The sequence below is a fragment of the Manis pentadactyla genome, chromosome 4 (genome assembly GCF_030020395.1).
Source record: "Manis pentadactyla isolate mManPen7 chromosome 4, mManPen7.hap1, whole genome shotgun sequence".
NCBI lineage: Eukaryota > Metazoa > Chordata > Mammalia > Pholidota > Manidae > Manis > Manis pentadactyla.
Window position 1 is genome coordinate 36888398 of NC_080022.1, and position 16079 is coordinate 36904476.

The 16079-nt window shown below is 42.0% G+C and overlaps 1 protein-coding gene across 16 annotated transcripts in view; it reads right to left on the minus strand.

Moving 5' to 3' along the window:
* LOC118916340 (MOB kinase activator 3C) overlaps nucleotides 1-16079 on the minus strand; it is a 52470-nt gene that overhangs the window by 18149 nt on the left and 18242 nt on the right. For 7 of the 16 annotated variants that reach the window (XM_057500177.1, XM_036893310.2, XM_057500176.1 and 4 more), the window contains 2 exons: nucleotides 3832-3933; nucleotides 1573-1670 (listed from right to left, as the gene is read on the minus strand). In XM_057500177.1, the coding sequence (XP_057356160.1) occupies nucleotides 1573-1670; nucleotides 3832-3933 (200 nt within the window). Of the gene's footprint in view, nucleotides 1-1572; nucleotides 1671-3831; nucleotides 3934-6046; nucleotides 6151-12032; nucleotides 12217-16079 lie in introns of all 16 variants that reach the window. The other 9 variants (XM_036893292.2, XM_036893299.2, XM_036893298.2 and 6 more) reach the window with 3 other exon arrangements.

The following is a 16079-nucleotide window of genomic DNA, read 5'->3' on the forward strand; positions in this document are numbered from 1 at the left end:
AAGTAGCCCATCTCTACAGAGCTTTCAAAGCACAGGGGAGACATAAGACATGGCAGAATTGCTGAAACCAAAGAATTGCCAAGCCAGGGTCCAGTGTTTGCCCAAAGATGCTAGGGGGGCATGGAGGAAGAGCCAGGTTTTCCTTTTGCAATCCAACCTTGAAGAAATAGGTCTTTCATCTAGAAATGTATTTGAACCTTTGAAAATCAATTTATATTTGTGAATTTTTACCACACCTAAGCATATTTTTTAAAATTACTTGTAATGTATACTGATGTTTCCAAAAGGAATCAAGGTAGTGCTTTTGCTACCATATGAATCAGCACTCCAGAAAAACGGAATGTAGCTTAGCAGATGTGTTCACCTTTTTAAATCCACAGCTGAAACTATGGCCAGTTGATTAAAAGAAGAAACACTTCTTTCAGGAGCCAATTTGTCTCGGTTTTCCTGTATGAGGTAACAGACCTGGTGGCTCAGGTGGATGATTTTAAATAAGCTTGAACTGGCCCCTTGGATTTAATAAGACCTTGTTTCTAGATCACTGGTTCTCAAACTTTGGTGGGTATCAGAATCATCTGGAGAACATTATAAAAATACAAAGACCCAGGTCCTATCTCTATCAAGAAAACTGGATCTCTGTACAGTTTGTCAGCTCTTCAAGTAATTCTGATATACACTAATGTTTAAAACTGCCCTATATCAGGGCTTTTCAAAGTTTAGCATCAGAACAACCTTAAGAGCTTATTAAAATCATGCTGGGCCCTACTCTGAGTTTCTGACACAGCACGTCTGGGATAAGACCAGATAATTTGTATTTGTAGCAAGTTCCCAGTAATGCTGACATTGCTGGTGCAGGGACCACACTTTGAGAATCCACACTGCTCTACAGCCATCCCTCTTCCATGTGGAGTTGTCCAGTGGAAGCAAGAGGGGTGAAGGAGTTACTCCAAGATCATGCAGCAAGTAGCCACCTCTCCTGTCCCAAAGCTGAGTGCTCAGTCCTCATTATCACGATATATTTTATAATCTGTGAGGTGTTTCTACTCCTATCTGTTCATTTTTATTTTCATCTTCATCTCATGCCATGAGACAGAGAGGTGGGTTTTATCATCTTCATTTCAGAGATGTGGGAACTGAGGATTAAGGAGGTGTAGTGACTTTCCCAAAGTCAGTAGTAGTATGTCACCGCAGATTCAGGTAGGCCTTCTAATTCGACATCTGATTGTCTGCTTACTAAAGCTGACTTCATTTGTCAGAATGAGAAGCAGCTTACTATGAGCCAGGCATTGTTCAAGCCACTTTATACATACTAACTTACTTACTCCTCACAATATTATATAGGGTCTATCGTTATACCTATTTTACAGATGAAGAAACTGGAAGACAGGTTAAGTAATTTGCCAATGTTATGTGGCAAGCAAGTAGGGAAACCAAGATTTGAATCCAGTACATACAGCTTCAGAGTCCCCATGCTAGTTGAGCCATCACATTGCAGAATATAAAATTTATTTGGTCTAGGACAAGCTAGGACAAGTTGCAAAGTAAAGCCTGGCATCCAGATGAGACACTCACTTTGACAGCATACTCTTTGCCATTCTGCAGGCTCACAGCACCTTGAACTTTGGCATAGGCTCCCTCTCCAAGCAATTCAGAGGTCAGCTTGTACATATCTAGGAGTGAAATGGATGAGAGGAATAACAAGGTGAGTTGCCATTTCACAAGCTAAGATGGCAAGAAGAGCTTCTGTCACTCAGCTTCCCTAGTCTGACAACACAGGCACATGATGCCTCTGTAGCACTCAGTGATGAGGAGGACCATTAGCAATGCCAGCCATCTCAGGATTCAGTTTCTCAACAACCAAAGCACATCGAAAGCATCCAGTTCTTCATTTTAGAGATGAGGTCAGTGTATGGGTTTCAATTTGGCACACGCTTCTTGAGTACCAACTACTGTCCCAGAGAGCATGTTAGACTCAGAATAGAGACTGAGTGAGGAATGAAATATAATCCGTGCCCTTTGAGGGTCACAGTCCAGTGGGGAAAAGAGATATATATGCAAGTGACCCCAGAATAAACCAGGCAGTGGTAGGGACTGTCACAGAGGGACAAGACACAGTAAAAAAGGGCAGTGAAAGGGAAAGGTTAGATCTGTTCAGGGAATCTGGGGGGTCCTTAAGGAAGGGGTGTGACTTGAATGAACATCATTAACTTACTCATTTTTTGAGCACATACTGTGTATTCAGCTCTGTGCTGGGCAATGGTGATACAAAGGGCAGTAAAGCACTGTTTAAGTTTATACTGCATACAATGGAAGTCATTGGAGGTTTTTGAGAAGTTTCCAGAAGTCACCCACAGGAAGCAGAAGTAGAATGCAAACAGATGCCTCGAGGTTTTTAGAGTGCTGAGTCAGAGCTGTTCTAACAGTAACAGGCCTGGGTTGAAAGAACATTTAGGTGACCTACCCAAGCTCACAAATAGCACAAGCTCACAAAATAGCACAACTGGAGCCTCTTCCAAAGGAAGCCACAGCTCTATCGTGGCTCTGCCAAGCTGACCTCCTCCTCCCTTGGCATCTGTTCTTCACATGCTCCTCTTGAGACAAAGGAGCATTTAAACCCACAGACTGACCAGAATATATTTTAACCATGAAATGAGAGTTTATCACTCTTAGCATGAGAAGCCTTATGATTGCATAAGCCATCTTTGAATAACAGGAAATACTCTCATGTTCATTGAAAGAGAAACACCTGTTGATTTGGAAACTATTCTAAAAACCTTGGGACTTTTGTCTATCTCTTCCCCACCTTCCTCCACCACCCCACAAACACATTTACTGTTTGAGTTAAAGACAAATGCACAGACAAAACCCTACACTATTCTCTTGGTTCCATCAGTTTGGTCTTGGGGCTACTTATAAGAATACATACAGTTGCTTGTAAGTATGCTCCTATCATATACATACTTTGGTATTAGCCTCTTACATGTGTCAGGATCGGCTGGTGGACAGAGGTCCAATATTCCTGATTCATAAAAGGGTTGTTATTAGAACCACTCACAGAACAATCAGAGCAATCAATTAACTAGTGTATCTGCATGTTGGAAAGAGGGACCACAAGGGGAAGCTAATTTCAGGTCTCACAATGAAAGAAAGGAAATAGATTAAGGGGGCATGTCACTCCTAGGAGTAACTACTGATCCTTCCAGTCCTTTGCCAAAGTGTCCAGGGACCGACTTCATCCCAACACATGCCTGGCAACGACAGGACCTGGACCGAGCCTGATGCCTCACCCAGTGTTCACAATGCCTGATGACCCAACATCATGTCCTCTGAACACAACATGTACCTTAAATGGAGTCCAACTCAGACAGCACAAGTAGCTTCAATCTCTAGGGGCCAAAATCTCTGCTGATTTAAGTTTCTTTGCAGCCATGGCCCTTGGTGTTCTTTCTCCCTCACACATGATTGTTCTGCCTCTCAGTGGCTCCTCCAGGAACAGGTGAGGGAAAGATCAAATTTGAAAAGGGGCTGAAACACACCAGGCAATCTCATTCCATGTACAGTTCCAATAGATTGATCTTTCTGTCCCTATGAAGTACTCAGACCATTGAGAGGAGGCCTGTGCATCATCCAGGGTCTTTCCCCATCCCTGCCCTCTCTTTCTCTGTTACTCCTTTGTGTAAGCTCTCACCCGTATCTTTGATCCCTACACACAGGTAGCCAGGAGCTGGCTCTAAGATGATGCAGCCCAGGATCTAGACCATGGGCTACCAGGATGCTCTTCCCATGCTTGGGGAGCCACAGGCCCAGATCTAAGAGAGTTGAGTGACCAACCTTCAAACTTTCCTGGTAAGGAGTCAGTGGCCCGGGCCTTCCGTTTCTTCTTTTTCCTCTTGTCACTTTCTTCGATGGGAAGGGGTTCACTGCTGCCCATCTCTGGGAGAGAAGAGGAGATGTAAGGGACATATCACTGTACTGATCAAGCTGTAAGTTCACCCAGAAGAAAGACAAGGGGCAAGGGTTACTCAGGAGCTTTACACTGATGGTTTTTAAATATCTGTGAGGATTATTGATTTGTTTTGACCCAGGAGGCAAAACCATTACAGGAATCATTAACTGTGGAAAGGAACTCAGATATGCCAGATTAAAAGAGGAGAGCAGAAGACTGCTTTAACCAAGCTCATTAGAACATGGATTTTCATCTGCCACCATACTATAGTCCCCAAGCAGAACAATGAATCCATAAGCAGAATTCCACCTGTGACATTCTCCAGCCTCAGCACCAGGAAGGCAGGACCCAGGGACTGGGAAGGGTCCATGCAAATGAAACCATATGCTCAATATCATCCCTGTGGCTCTGTGTAGGGATTCAAAAGGCCTTCTGTGAATATTGCCTCTATGGAGGTACAATAGGGCAGGGGATGTGTTTGAGGATGCCCTAAATTACTTCATGTCCAAGAGCACAGACTTGAGTGCATGTGGAGCCTAGAGCAAACTCTCCTCATCTCAGCTAGTTATTTGAGAGGCTGCAGGTAGGGTCCGTTCAGAAATCTGCAGCTGACAGCTCTACATCAGGCTGCTGGAATGAGGTCACTGATTGCAAAAACATTACTCTCACTGGCAAGCACCTGGCTTCCCATATTAAAGGGAGAATTTGTGAGGCGGACAGATTGGATAGGAACAGGTAGGGACAGAAAGAATAAGCAGAAGACTGAGGAGGGGAAGAGAAAAGGAGGAATAATGAACTAGTGCCCAATCACAGTACTGTTTCTAAGACAGTCTAGTAAGGCCCTTCCCCTGTTAAAGATAAATTACTTATAGAACATGTCATGCCCCTGATCCAGAGTGGAGCCCTAATACTCTTTGCCTGCAGTTAGAAATAATAAGATTTCTCTGAAGTCTCTGGGTCTAAATCCCCATCAGGGTGATTAAACCTTTACATCCTTCTAAAAGAGAGGCACTTCAGTGCTGATGGGGCATACAATATGAGAGACTTTTAGACCAATCTTCAATAAACACAGGCTCTGGGTTGTTGGATTCTTTTTTTTTTTCTGAAAGATTTTGAAATGGAAGCTGGCTCTTTGCCCATTGAGGGGAAAGGCCCACTCTCTTCTCAGAGGACCCCAGCTGAACACGATCAGAGAAATGGCAAGTCTGCTCAGGAAGATTGATTAGAGCCGATGCGTGTCTTTACACTGTTCTCAGAAGCAAGTACACAACAGCCATTAGGAGAAAGCATACAGAATGACAGCGCTTCTCAACACCACAATCCAGAAAGCATAGTTAGGCAGCCAAGTGTCTGACAGCTCAATTTAGGTGCATTCTGCCTTCCATTTTTGGATCTGATGACAGCAGATTTTCAATTAAACTTTAGAGTACAGATAAACACATGGATAAAAGGAATCCACTGAGGATCACAATATATTACTCTGGCCCATAGCTTCAAGCACAAGATATATCTGGGGACTGCAACGTGCTATGAATTCAAAGAATTAAAGTTAAATATCAGCACCCAAATATCATCCTTACCATGGTAAATTAGAAGGAAAAAAGCTACCCAATATTGTGAGAAATTCTACAGAAAGAAAACACAGGGCCACTCATTTTCAGGAGCTCAGGGAAGGGGCACCGGTCTTTGGACAATGGGCTGAGAAAGATATGACTGATCCTCTTGGCCTGCCCTGTGTGTCGCCCAGTGTCAACCCTCATCCCTGTCTATTTTATCATCAGTGCTGTGAGCTAAGTGCACAGCGGACTAATTTGGGGTTCATTTCCCTTTCTTCTTCTCCTGCCCACACTCTGATGGTGGGCCTAAGGATAAGCAAAACAGCCAAAAGGCAGGCAGTGCAGAGGAGCAGCAAGAGAGCTGGTGGCACCATAATGTATAGGGGATGCTCAGATGTACTTATGGCTCTAGTTGGAAAACTCTGTTAGTGGCAATTTATACTCGGTTTTTACCTCAGCAGGGCTGAGGGAGCCTCTTGTGGAAGAAGCATGCCACATATTCAATATTACATTTTATGGCTTCACACACAAAAAGATAGAGTACCTCGACTACTCTGCATGGATTTCAGTGGAAGAGGGTATGCCAGAAGGGACAAATGGTTAAGACTTTCCTGGAAACAACTTGCTGAAGGAGAGTTGTTTTTGAAACTAGGAAGGAAAAAAAATGTAGGAAGACAGTGAAGTGAAAGAAACACATTTAACCTGCTTGTTAAAGGGTAAGGGGTGAGGAAAAGTGTCATAATCTTACCAAGGCTTGCTAGTTCCCTATGTGGAGCCTGTCTGTATATGTTATCACAGTCCACTAGCAGGGTCTGTGGGACCTTAATTTATCATGCCTGCAATCATTGATAAAAGCTTCCTCAGGGATCAAGGCTCCACAATCATGGTGGTCCTTGGCTCACCTCCTTCCCTTGGCCTAAGAATTCTTCTAAGCCATCAAAATCTAGCTTATAAGTCTCCTTGCCTTTGAATGAGTTAAGCTTTATGCCAACACTGTAGATCAGGTAGGTACTATGCAAATAGATGGTATTGCACAGAACTAATATCCAGTGTTCCATAGTCTGTTTCTAAACACCCTGCTGGAAGCTCTTTCTATAAAAGCACTGATTTATTTGGCCTTGAGCTCTTTCTAAAGGCCAGGACTGTCACATGTTCATCTCTGTATCTCCTATAGGTAGTGGCACATTGTTAGACACCAGCCATCAGAAAATGTGCACTGAGATGAAAATGATATGAAATGATGCTCATACTTAGCTTTAGTGCAATGCATGGCATCCAGGCCCTTTAAGTACCAAATGCACACACTGAAAGAAATGTGGGTACACCTTTCCCTTGCATACAACATGGAGTAAGGCTATTCAGTTCTGAGTTCCCTGACAAACTCCCTCTAAAAAAAAACCCTCTGACCCCAAAGTTCTTAACTTTCTAGCCAGAAGCCTAGTCCTTGCTAAGGGATGGGGCAATATGTCTGTCACCTCAGAGGAAATAAGCACTTCTTTTAAGTTTTCAGACAGACATCAGCTGGTATGGAGGCTCCCTGCACTTCTACTGCCTCCAGCCCCTGCCTTCCTCTTGAGCAGGGATCTGTGGTCTACCATTGTGTATTGGTGGAGGTGGAGCTGGAGAAGAAGTGTGCTGTTGACAGGGAAGGCACATGGGCTTGGTATTAGGAGACCCATGTGCAAGTCCTTGTTCAGGTATTATGAGACACAGCACCAAGGCGAAGTTATTTTGCCTCTTAGAGTCTTAGTTTCCTCATCTACAGAATAGGATTAAAAATCATACCTGCCCTTTCCAGCAACCCTATCAATGACAACTTAATATAACATATATCAGAAAGCATATATATATATATATATATATACAGGTAGGTATGCACACACAACAGAGTAGAAACACTAGACAGAAATACACAAAAAGGCTAATATTGCTACAATTTGGAAGAGGGCCAACTATGTGTCAGGCACTGTGCTAGGTATTTTATGTACGTTATCTATAATTCTTACAATAATCCCCAAAGTAAGTATTTCATCATATATCAGTTGACGAAATAGGCTCAAAGTTAATCTGCCAAATGCCAAACATCTAGTTGGTGGTTAGACTAGGATTCAAACTCAATGTTGCCCTTTTAAGTTCAGGCCATTTCTAATTCATAGTAGTTTTCTCTGTGTGATGGGGTGATTTTTATTTTCTTCTTTACAGTTTTCAGTATTCTCTAAACTGTATACAATGAAATTATTACTTTTTTATGCTATTATTTTTAGTCAAGTTTTACTTTTCAAGAAAAATACACAATAATTTTTTTGCAATACACATTGGAATTTAGAATCTGATTATACAGCATTTAACATTTTATCTAGATTTCTCTGTATTGAAATTCAAAATTCAGTAAGGAAAAAGCATTTCAGGAATATTGGTGCCTTGAAGATATTATTTTTGTAATCTTGAAAAACAACAAATACTATTTTAATGTTTATCTTAATGCTATTTTTTAAAAGGAAAAAGTTTGTAAAAACAAAACAAAACAAAACAATGTATTGAACATTCATGCCTGAGAAACACCAGTTTAAATCTTGGATCTCCATCAGGATCTCACTGTGGCAAGGGGCTTAGCTTCTCTGTAAGTATGGGTTTCTTCATACACAACATGAGGTCAGAGTAAGGCCTGAGCTGTCTACATCACTAGGCTGTTGTGAGGGTCAAATAAGAAACTAGATGTGAAAGGACTGCTTATTCATTCAACAAATACTGTATTTATTGGGCACCTCCTGACTGTCCAATGCTAGACAGTGAGAATATAAGAGAAGACAGAGTCTCTGCCCTTAAGGAATTTAAATCCACTGACATGTAAAACAATTTAAATACAGTGGGACAAGTGCTGTGATAGGGAAGTTCCAGGTGCTGTGGAGCAGAAGACAGGCCCACAGTTTGGTAACTAGAGGAAGGGACAGCTAAGCTGATACCTGAAGAATGAGTGGGAATTGGCTAGGGTGGGGGCTAGGGAGAGAGATAGAGGAAGAGCATATGCCAAGTCTGAAGGAGAGGCAGTATGGCCGGTTACCTCACACAGCAGATGAGGAGGGGCTGAGGAGTCTCTCAACAACAGATATTCCTGACATGCAAACACCAATCCACAGTTCTCCCTGTAGGTGACCCCAAGGCCTGCCTTCTGAAAAAACTCTCATTTCTTCATAGTCTTATGAGCTACACTGCCCCCAAAGTCACCAGATCTGTTCTCCATGCTGTGGTAGAGCCTACAGAGAAAATAACCAGCTCCTACAACTGGTATCTGATCAAAGAATATCATTCTCCCCCTAAGAACAAGACCTTGCTGGCTAACTCAGCCAGGCAAACTTAGTTCACATTCCTCTCCCAACCCCCCTGGAATTCTTTTCAAGGTCGATGATTCGCTCCTGTTCAACCTGTAAGAGTTATTTCCCTATCACAAGAGCTTTCTAGAGAAGGAATAGTGGTAGGAGCAAGCTGATGAGCATAGTTATTAATTTAGCTGTCCTCCTAGTCCTCAGGTGGTGGAGGGCCCCCAAACAAATGGAGAACTGAGGAAATGAAAGAAAGGGAGAAGGACACTCTTATTGGAGAGCCAAGCCTAAGGAATGTGAGGCAGAGGAGGCAGCAATGAGGAGGGCCTGGGGAGACTGAGCCCAGAACATCACTACTCTGAAGCAGTAGTGACAGCGGTTAGTACCCATTGCTGCTGCTAGTATAGCACATGCACTCACGTGCCACTTACCATGTGCAGGAGATGTTCTAAGCACTTTACAAATACCACATTTTACCCATGCTGACTTACTTAATCTTCACGACTCTGTGAGGTTACGTATAATTATTATCCACATTTTACAGATGAAGAGACTCAGGTACAAAGAGACTAAGTAATTTGCTCATGGTCACCCAGATAGGAAGTGGCAGAGCTGGGATTTAAATATAGACAGTCTCGATTGGGATTCAAGCTTTTAAGTATTACACTATTAATAATATTATATGTAATATTACTGAATCTATTAATATTCTTAATATTAAACATTAATGATCAAAGGCAGAAGGGGGGAGCCAATCAGAGTTAACTAGGCACTAATAAGAACTGCTCTTATTTAGAAACGTAGCACAGAGCTTCCCTACTAATGTGCTGTGAATGAAATATTGATCCTCTCATCAGGCTGAACAGTATCATTTTCTGTATGTGCTACGATGTCAAAAAGGTTAGGCAGTGCTTCTCTGGCTTACATAATTACAAGGGCATTATTACTACATTATCATTATTATATTAATCTAAAATCTGATTTATCAGAAGTTTCTTCCTGCTCTGAGGTAGCATGGTATTTTGTGTTCTGGCATAATATGCAGGATATATCTAAACCAGTCCAACCATATTCTAGCAGCTGGTTGATTTGGTTTCTAATGGTATCATTATTAGGTACGGGACAAGGTCAAGGAAAGGGTACGCTCAAACAGAAGCCAGTCAAATTTAATGCACGATGGATGAAAGGAGCCACCTGTGAAATCAGCTCCATCAAAGAACAGTCTGTCTGTGAAGGCGATTCCAAGGGGCTAAAATATTTCACAGGCTTTCCCCAAGAGTCCTGCGTGTAGTAAGGCTGGCCAGCAGTGTGCAGACCTGCTCAGCAATGTCTCACTCAGCTGCGGTGAAAGCAAGTAGGCTACCAGCAGGGTGGTGATTCACAACAGGCTTCAAACCGGGCTGGGACAGTAAGACTCCCAGAGGCAAAAGGCCCATCTTCTTCCTCTCTTCTGATTCTGGGATCACAAGCAGCCTAGGAGCTGTCATTGTATCTCCTGGTGGAAGGAAAGACAAGAGGAAGGGTGGAGGGGTAAAGGAAGTGTGTGCTTAAGAAATAGCAAGCAGGAGGAAAGGATTGGATTTGTGTAAGCAGGAAAGTATAAAAAACTGAAATAGGCAGGTTGAAGTCAGATCACTCATGCTTATTAATACAGCCTACAAGGCCCTCCAACACCTGGTCCCTATCTTCTTTGCAGCCTCACCAACCATCAGTCATTCTATCAAGTGAAATTAAAATAGTGGCTAGCTCAGCTTGCAATTCCAACAATCCCACAAGTGCTCTTCCTCGAGACACAGACATTGCCCTTTGGTATGCAGCAGAAGTGCTTTATGAACGTTTCCATTCTGTCACCCAGAATATTAAGAAGATGTGTACTCAGGGGTTGAGAATCAGTAAAATTAATAATTTTTGCTGCTTCATCAAAGAAATTCTTTTTTTTTTCATCAAGGACATTTGTAAGTGAAAATGGCATTTTAAAAAACCTGTGAATGCGTAGCAGTGAAGATGAAGGATACAATGGCTGCTAGTACAATTCAGTGCCACTGCCTTGATTCATGCTAAGGCACCAACAGTTTTACCCACTGTTGCTTTGCAACAACAAATAACATGTTGGTACTATTAGGAAAATAGTTTTGACCTTGTACATACCCCGAAAGGGTTTCTGCAGAGCACACCTGTGAACTACTGTTCCAAGAAATGGGGAGGGGCTGCATATGACTGCAGTGTGCTTCAGGGCCACGAAACTGACTGGGATGGAGAGGGACTGGAGGGTGGAGTGAGGCTGAGGCTGCAACAACTGGGAAGAGGCAAGGGAGGCCTGTAACTAGAGGCAGGGATAGAAAGAAAGAGAAAGAGAGGAGGGAATGAAGCCACAGAGACAGTACTGGTCCTAGACCTGCCAAGCGACGGAGATGGTGGAGTCAAAAACTTCTACCCACCTTGAAGGAAGGGATGGGGACTAATGGTCCATCTCCATTGCCTGGTACGGAACCAGGCACAGAGGAGGACCTGCTTATAAATCTATGTTTGTTAATCAAAGTCAGGTAACCACAGAGCAGTAGTACCATGGAAGAAGGGGAGGGCTCAGGAAGGGGAGCTGGTTGTGGATGGGGCACGGGGTGAGACAGTGAGCTACTGGGAAGCTTCAAAGGAAGAAGGATGACATATAGCAGCAAAGGAGTATGAGAACTCACAGGTCAGGCTAAGCTCACTCTCACCCAGCCCTCACCTGACTCAATCTGCAAATGAGGCATTATTTATAAAGGGCCAGGCACAATGAAACCTTGGGCATAGACTTCAAAATGTCATATATGTCACATGTAAGTTAAAAACAAAACCTGAAAAGATATATCTCAAGCCAATATTCAATGGTTACTTTGGAAGAATGAAATTAGGTGGGTATAGAATTTTACTTTTCATACCTTTGTTGTATTTGACTTTGTTATAATATGGTTGTTTTATAATTAGAAGTAAGTAAATATGTTTTACTTCCTGCGTGGTTTTCCTTATGACCTTCTCTGCCATTTTATTCTGGTAGAAATATGTTCCTCCCTACTGAGTAACTGTCTTAGGCATGCAAGGCAAGCCAGTTAATCCTAGCTGCCCAACTGAATGCCCAAATGTCTGAACCCCCCTATTCCCTGCAAATAATCAGATAATTTCACCTGGAAACAATCTAAAAGGTTAAGTAAAATGTATATCCAAATTTACCTATAGGTTTGCCCAATTTTTGAGAAGTGAATCCTCTGTAAACTTGAAATGAAATAATGAAATAGTGCTCCTGTCAGAAGGTTGTTCTCTTTTAGCAACAGGAAATGTCTCAATGGCCTCTGTACGGAGCAGACATCCTTCAGTCCTCCACTGGCCTCTGCTTCATCATATCTAGTATGAAAATCTTCAAAAGCAGAAATAGATATTAAAAATGCTGACTTCTTTAAAAAGACCAGAGAAGATAAAGATTAACCTAAGTATTCCCCAAACCTCTATGTTACACCAGCATGTAAACACAAGGCAATCGCAGATGCTCCCCAGTCTTTAAAATTAGACATTTGAGGACTTGAAAAATGCTGACAATAAACATCTGTAGATTTAACAAGGGGCTGAGTAAAAGTTTTCAGATTCTGTTTTTATTGTGGGATTCCAGACCCAAAAAGACATAACTAGACCTGGATAACAGATATGGACACTCTGTTCACTGAGGAATCTCAAGTGGGAGGTGAAAGCTTTTCTGTTTTCCACTCCTTTAGAGATGAATGAGCTCTGGCTCCATCTCCTAGTGGCCAGGTCCAAGTCTCCAGGCAGGAGGTAACAGAGTCAGAAGATAAAGTAGATGCTGAGAGCAGCAGGTGGCATGGATGGGAGCAAGTGATTAATTATTGCTTGCTTCCCATCTGATGTCTTCATTTTCTGTATGTCTACTGCTGTTTTTAATTTTGTGGCTCTAGCTATTATGCGCCAAAGTTGATTTGTCAATTTCTTTATGAGATTAATATGTACTTCCTATTTTCCCAGTGGAGAAGTTCTGAAAATGCAGTTTAAATCTGAATTTCTGGGTCCTCACGCCCAAATTTCTAAAATGGTTTTCTAACTGGATACCAGGTATGTTTCACCATTACCTCAAATCCCTAACCGGACTTGTCTTCAACCTCCATCCACCATGTCCTTCCTCATTTCCCTTCTTCTCTATCAGATTATATCATCCTGCAGTCACCGAGCCACAGAACCTTTATATCACTTCTAATGTCTCTTTCTCCTCCAACCTTATAAGCTGCAAATACTCACACTGTCAGGCTTTCCCCCAGCCTGGTATGCAGCTCCTTGAAGAAGAATTCCTACTCATCCTTTAAGGCTCATCACAAATAACTGAAAGTACTAGCACAAATTATAGAGGCAGTCCATCTGTTTTCTACTTCATCCAGCATTTAATGGAGCCCACAGTGTACTATTATAATATATAGAGCTGGCAATACACATGCATATGTGGCTCTCCTGCTAGGCCATAAGCTCCTCAAAGGCAGGGACAAAATCTTTTTCATTTTCATATTTCCAGCATGTGCCATAGTATCTGGTTCAAAAAGGGCTCCAGTAAATATCAGATTGAATTACTTCATCCATAAAATATTTCTTTATTGTCCAACAGAGAATGTTAGCACATATAATAATCCTTCCTATTGTGCTTTTTATTCCCAAACAAATGTCTGTGGCCCAGTGAAACTATTTCCAGGACCCAAAGGAGTTCAGGTTACACCCTCTCTCCTTATGGCCACAACACTTCCAGGCACAACCTTGAACAGCTTAGACCTTCTGTCTTGCCATAGCTTTAAATCCCTTGATCTGTTCTTGTTGCCTATAGCAGGGGGGTGGCAAATTTTTCTGTAAAGGGCCATATAGTAAATATTTTAGGCTTTCTGTGTCACCTGGTCTCTGTCACATTACTCAACTTTGCCTTTGTAGAGTGAAAGCAGCCATAGACAGACAATATGTAAATGAATGGCTGTGGCTATACTTCAATAAAACTATTGAAATAAGTTTTCAAGCTTATTTATGGTTGCTGAAATTTGAATTTCATATAACTTTCATGTCACAAAATATTAATCTTCTCTTGAGTTTTTTTCCCCAACCATTTAAAAATGTGGAAAATATTCTTAGCTTACAGTCCATACAGAAACAGGTGGTGAGCTAGATATGGCTTGTAGGCCATAGTCTGTCTGCCAATCCAGCTTATTTCCTTATTTGTCCTCCTTACCAACTCCATTCCTCTCCCCAACACATACACACATACCCACACCTCTGTTCATTTCTACCTATGATAGGCTTATAGTAAAAACAACCTTCAGAATTCCTTTATGGGCTTTGTGTTATTCTGCTGCTTGGAACTATTCTACTTTATAGAGTTGGAGAGGTAAAAAGTGCATGGGCTTTTGAGCATTAGTCCTAGATTCAGATTCTGGCCTTACCATCCATTAATAAGGTTGCCTTGAATATAATTTTAATCTCTCTGTGCTTCATTGTCATTACCTATAAAACAGGGAAAATAACACCTACATCATAAGATTCTTGTGTATTAAATGAGCTAATGAATATCAAATATCAAATGCCTGATATATAGTATGCACTCAAAAAACAGTAATTACTATCCTAGCTTGGGCTATGGCTTCCACAGATCAGCTATGGCCCTCTGTAAATCACAATGGGGCAGCAGGAGGGAATAAACTGATAGCAAAGTACAAAGGCAGAGAGAACTTGTGGAGGTTTGCGGGTACATGACCCAGGATTCTAAGGGCCTGGTTGGCCCTGATTTCCTTCTGGCACCATTCCAAATTCCTCTGGGCCTCTTTTCCTCTTCTGAAAGAACTTCTGACTCTCATACTACCTGAATCTTCTTAGCATTCTTTACCAAATACCCAAATGACCCCTGGAGTCCTCTCTTCATTCCTGCACCTCTACCTCTAAGACTGGGATAGGGTAAATGTGGCCAGATCAAACCTACACAGATTTGCCTGCCACTGGGTCTTATATAGGCTAGATATCCAATTCTCTCCCTATTCTTCATGAATTTTCTGCTGTATAGGGAATGAAATTGTTCAATGAGACCCAAAACTAGTCTTTCTATAGAAATTTTAGAGCCAAAAAGATGAGTATACAAACAAGGGATTCACCATATTACTTTCAAGGCAGAAAATATCAGTCAGGGACAGATCAGACTAAGGCTTGTGGTATCTCTGTCCTTGGTCCATAAAGCCAGATGTGAGCCTGTCACTTCCTTACTCCATTACCTCTAATGGGTGTCCACTGCCACTGGAATAACCAACCTTCTGTGCTGTCACTCAAGGATGCCGCAATCTTTCCCCAGACCACCTTTTCCTGCATTATATCTTACTACTCTTCTATAAAAGTCTTGACCTACAGTCCATGCAAAATGGATTATCTGTTTCTACCTACTACCTAGTTTCCCTAAGCAATTTACAGCTTCCCACACTTCTGCATAATTAAATCACAGCACCTGCAACATTTTATTTACATCTCCCCCAAGACTGTGAGCCAGGGACAGGACAGGGACTATGTCTGATTCATAGACCCTACACTAGCATAGGCCCTAGCTCAGGGCAAACACTCAATAAGTGTTAATGAATGAATGGGAACACCTGAAGTTATTCCCTCCTTAAACTGTTTTAGTTGGGCTCTTATTAGCAGACTAAGCACAAGTTTGGGTCACTGCCAAGAAGTAGAAAACCTCAAAAGAAAGAAGGATGACCAGTGTGATCCAAGCAACAGAAAATAGGTTTTAAGAGTGAGGTAAAAGAAACCAAAGCTGTTCAGCCTGGAGAAGAGAAGATGAAGCCTAACTGGATTCTGGCTTTATACACACAAAAAGTTCTCATGAGAAAATCTTGATTTCATCCTTCCTTTATGATCAGAAGGAACTTTTCCATATTCATGGAAAGTGGGACAAGAAGAAATGGCTTAAGGCCACAGAGGTTTAAGCTGGAGAGAAAGAAGAACCAAATTAGGTGCCACTTTTCCAGGGATACTGTTATTGTACATTTTGGCAAGTGAATTGGAGGGCTCTTGCTTAGCACTTTTGTTGAAGGCTGTGCAAAAGAGAATAAATATGCTGCTCTGTTCCTGTTTACTGTGGAGAGGTGTGTGAAAACACAAGTCAGGTAAGATTTTCTAATGAGCCACTAAGTTTTAACAGGCACTGTGTCATGTTTATGCTTTGCAGTCCTGTAATGGAGCAATCTAGTATTTCAAAGT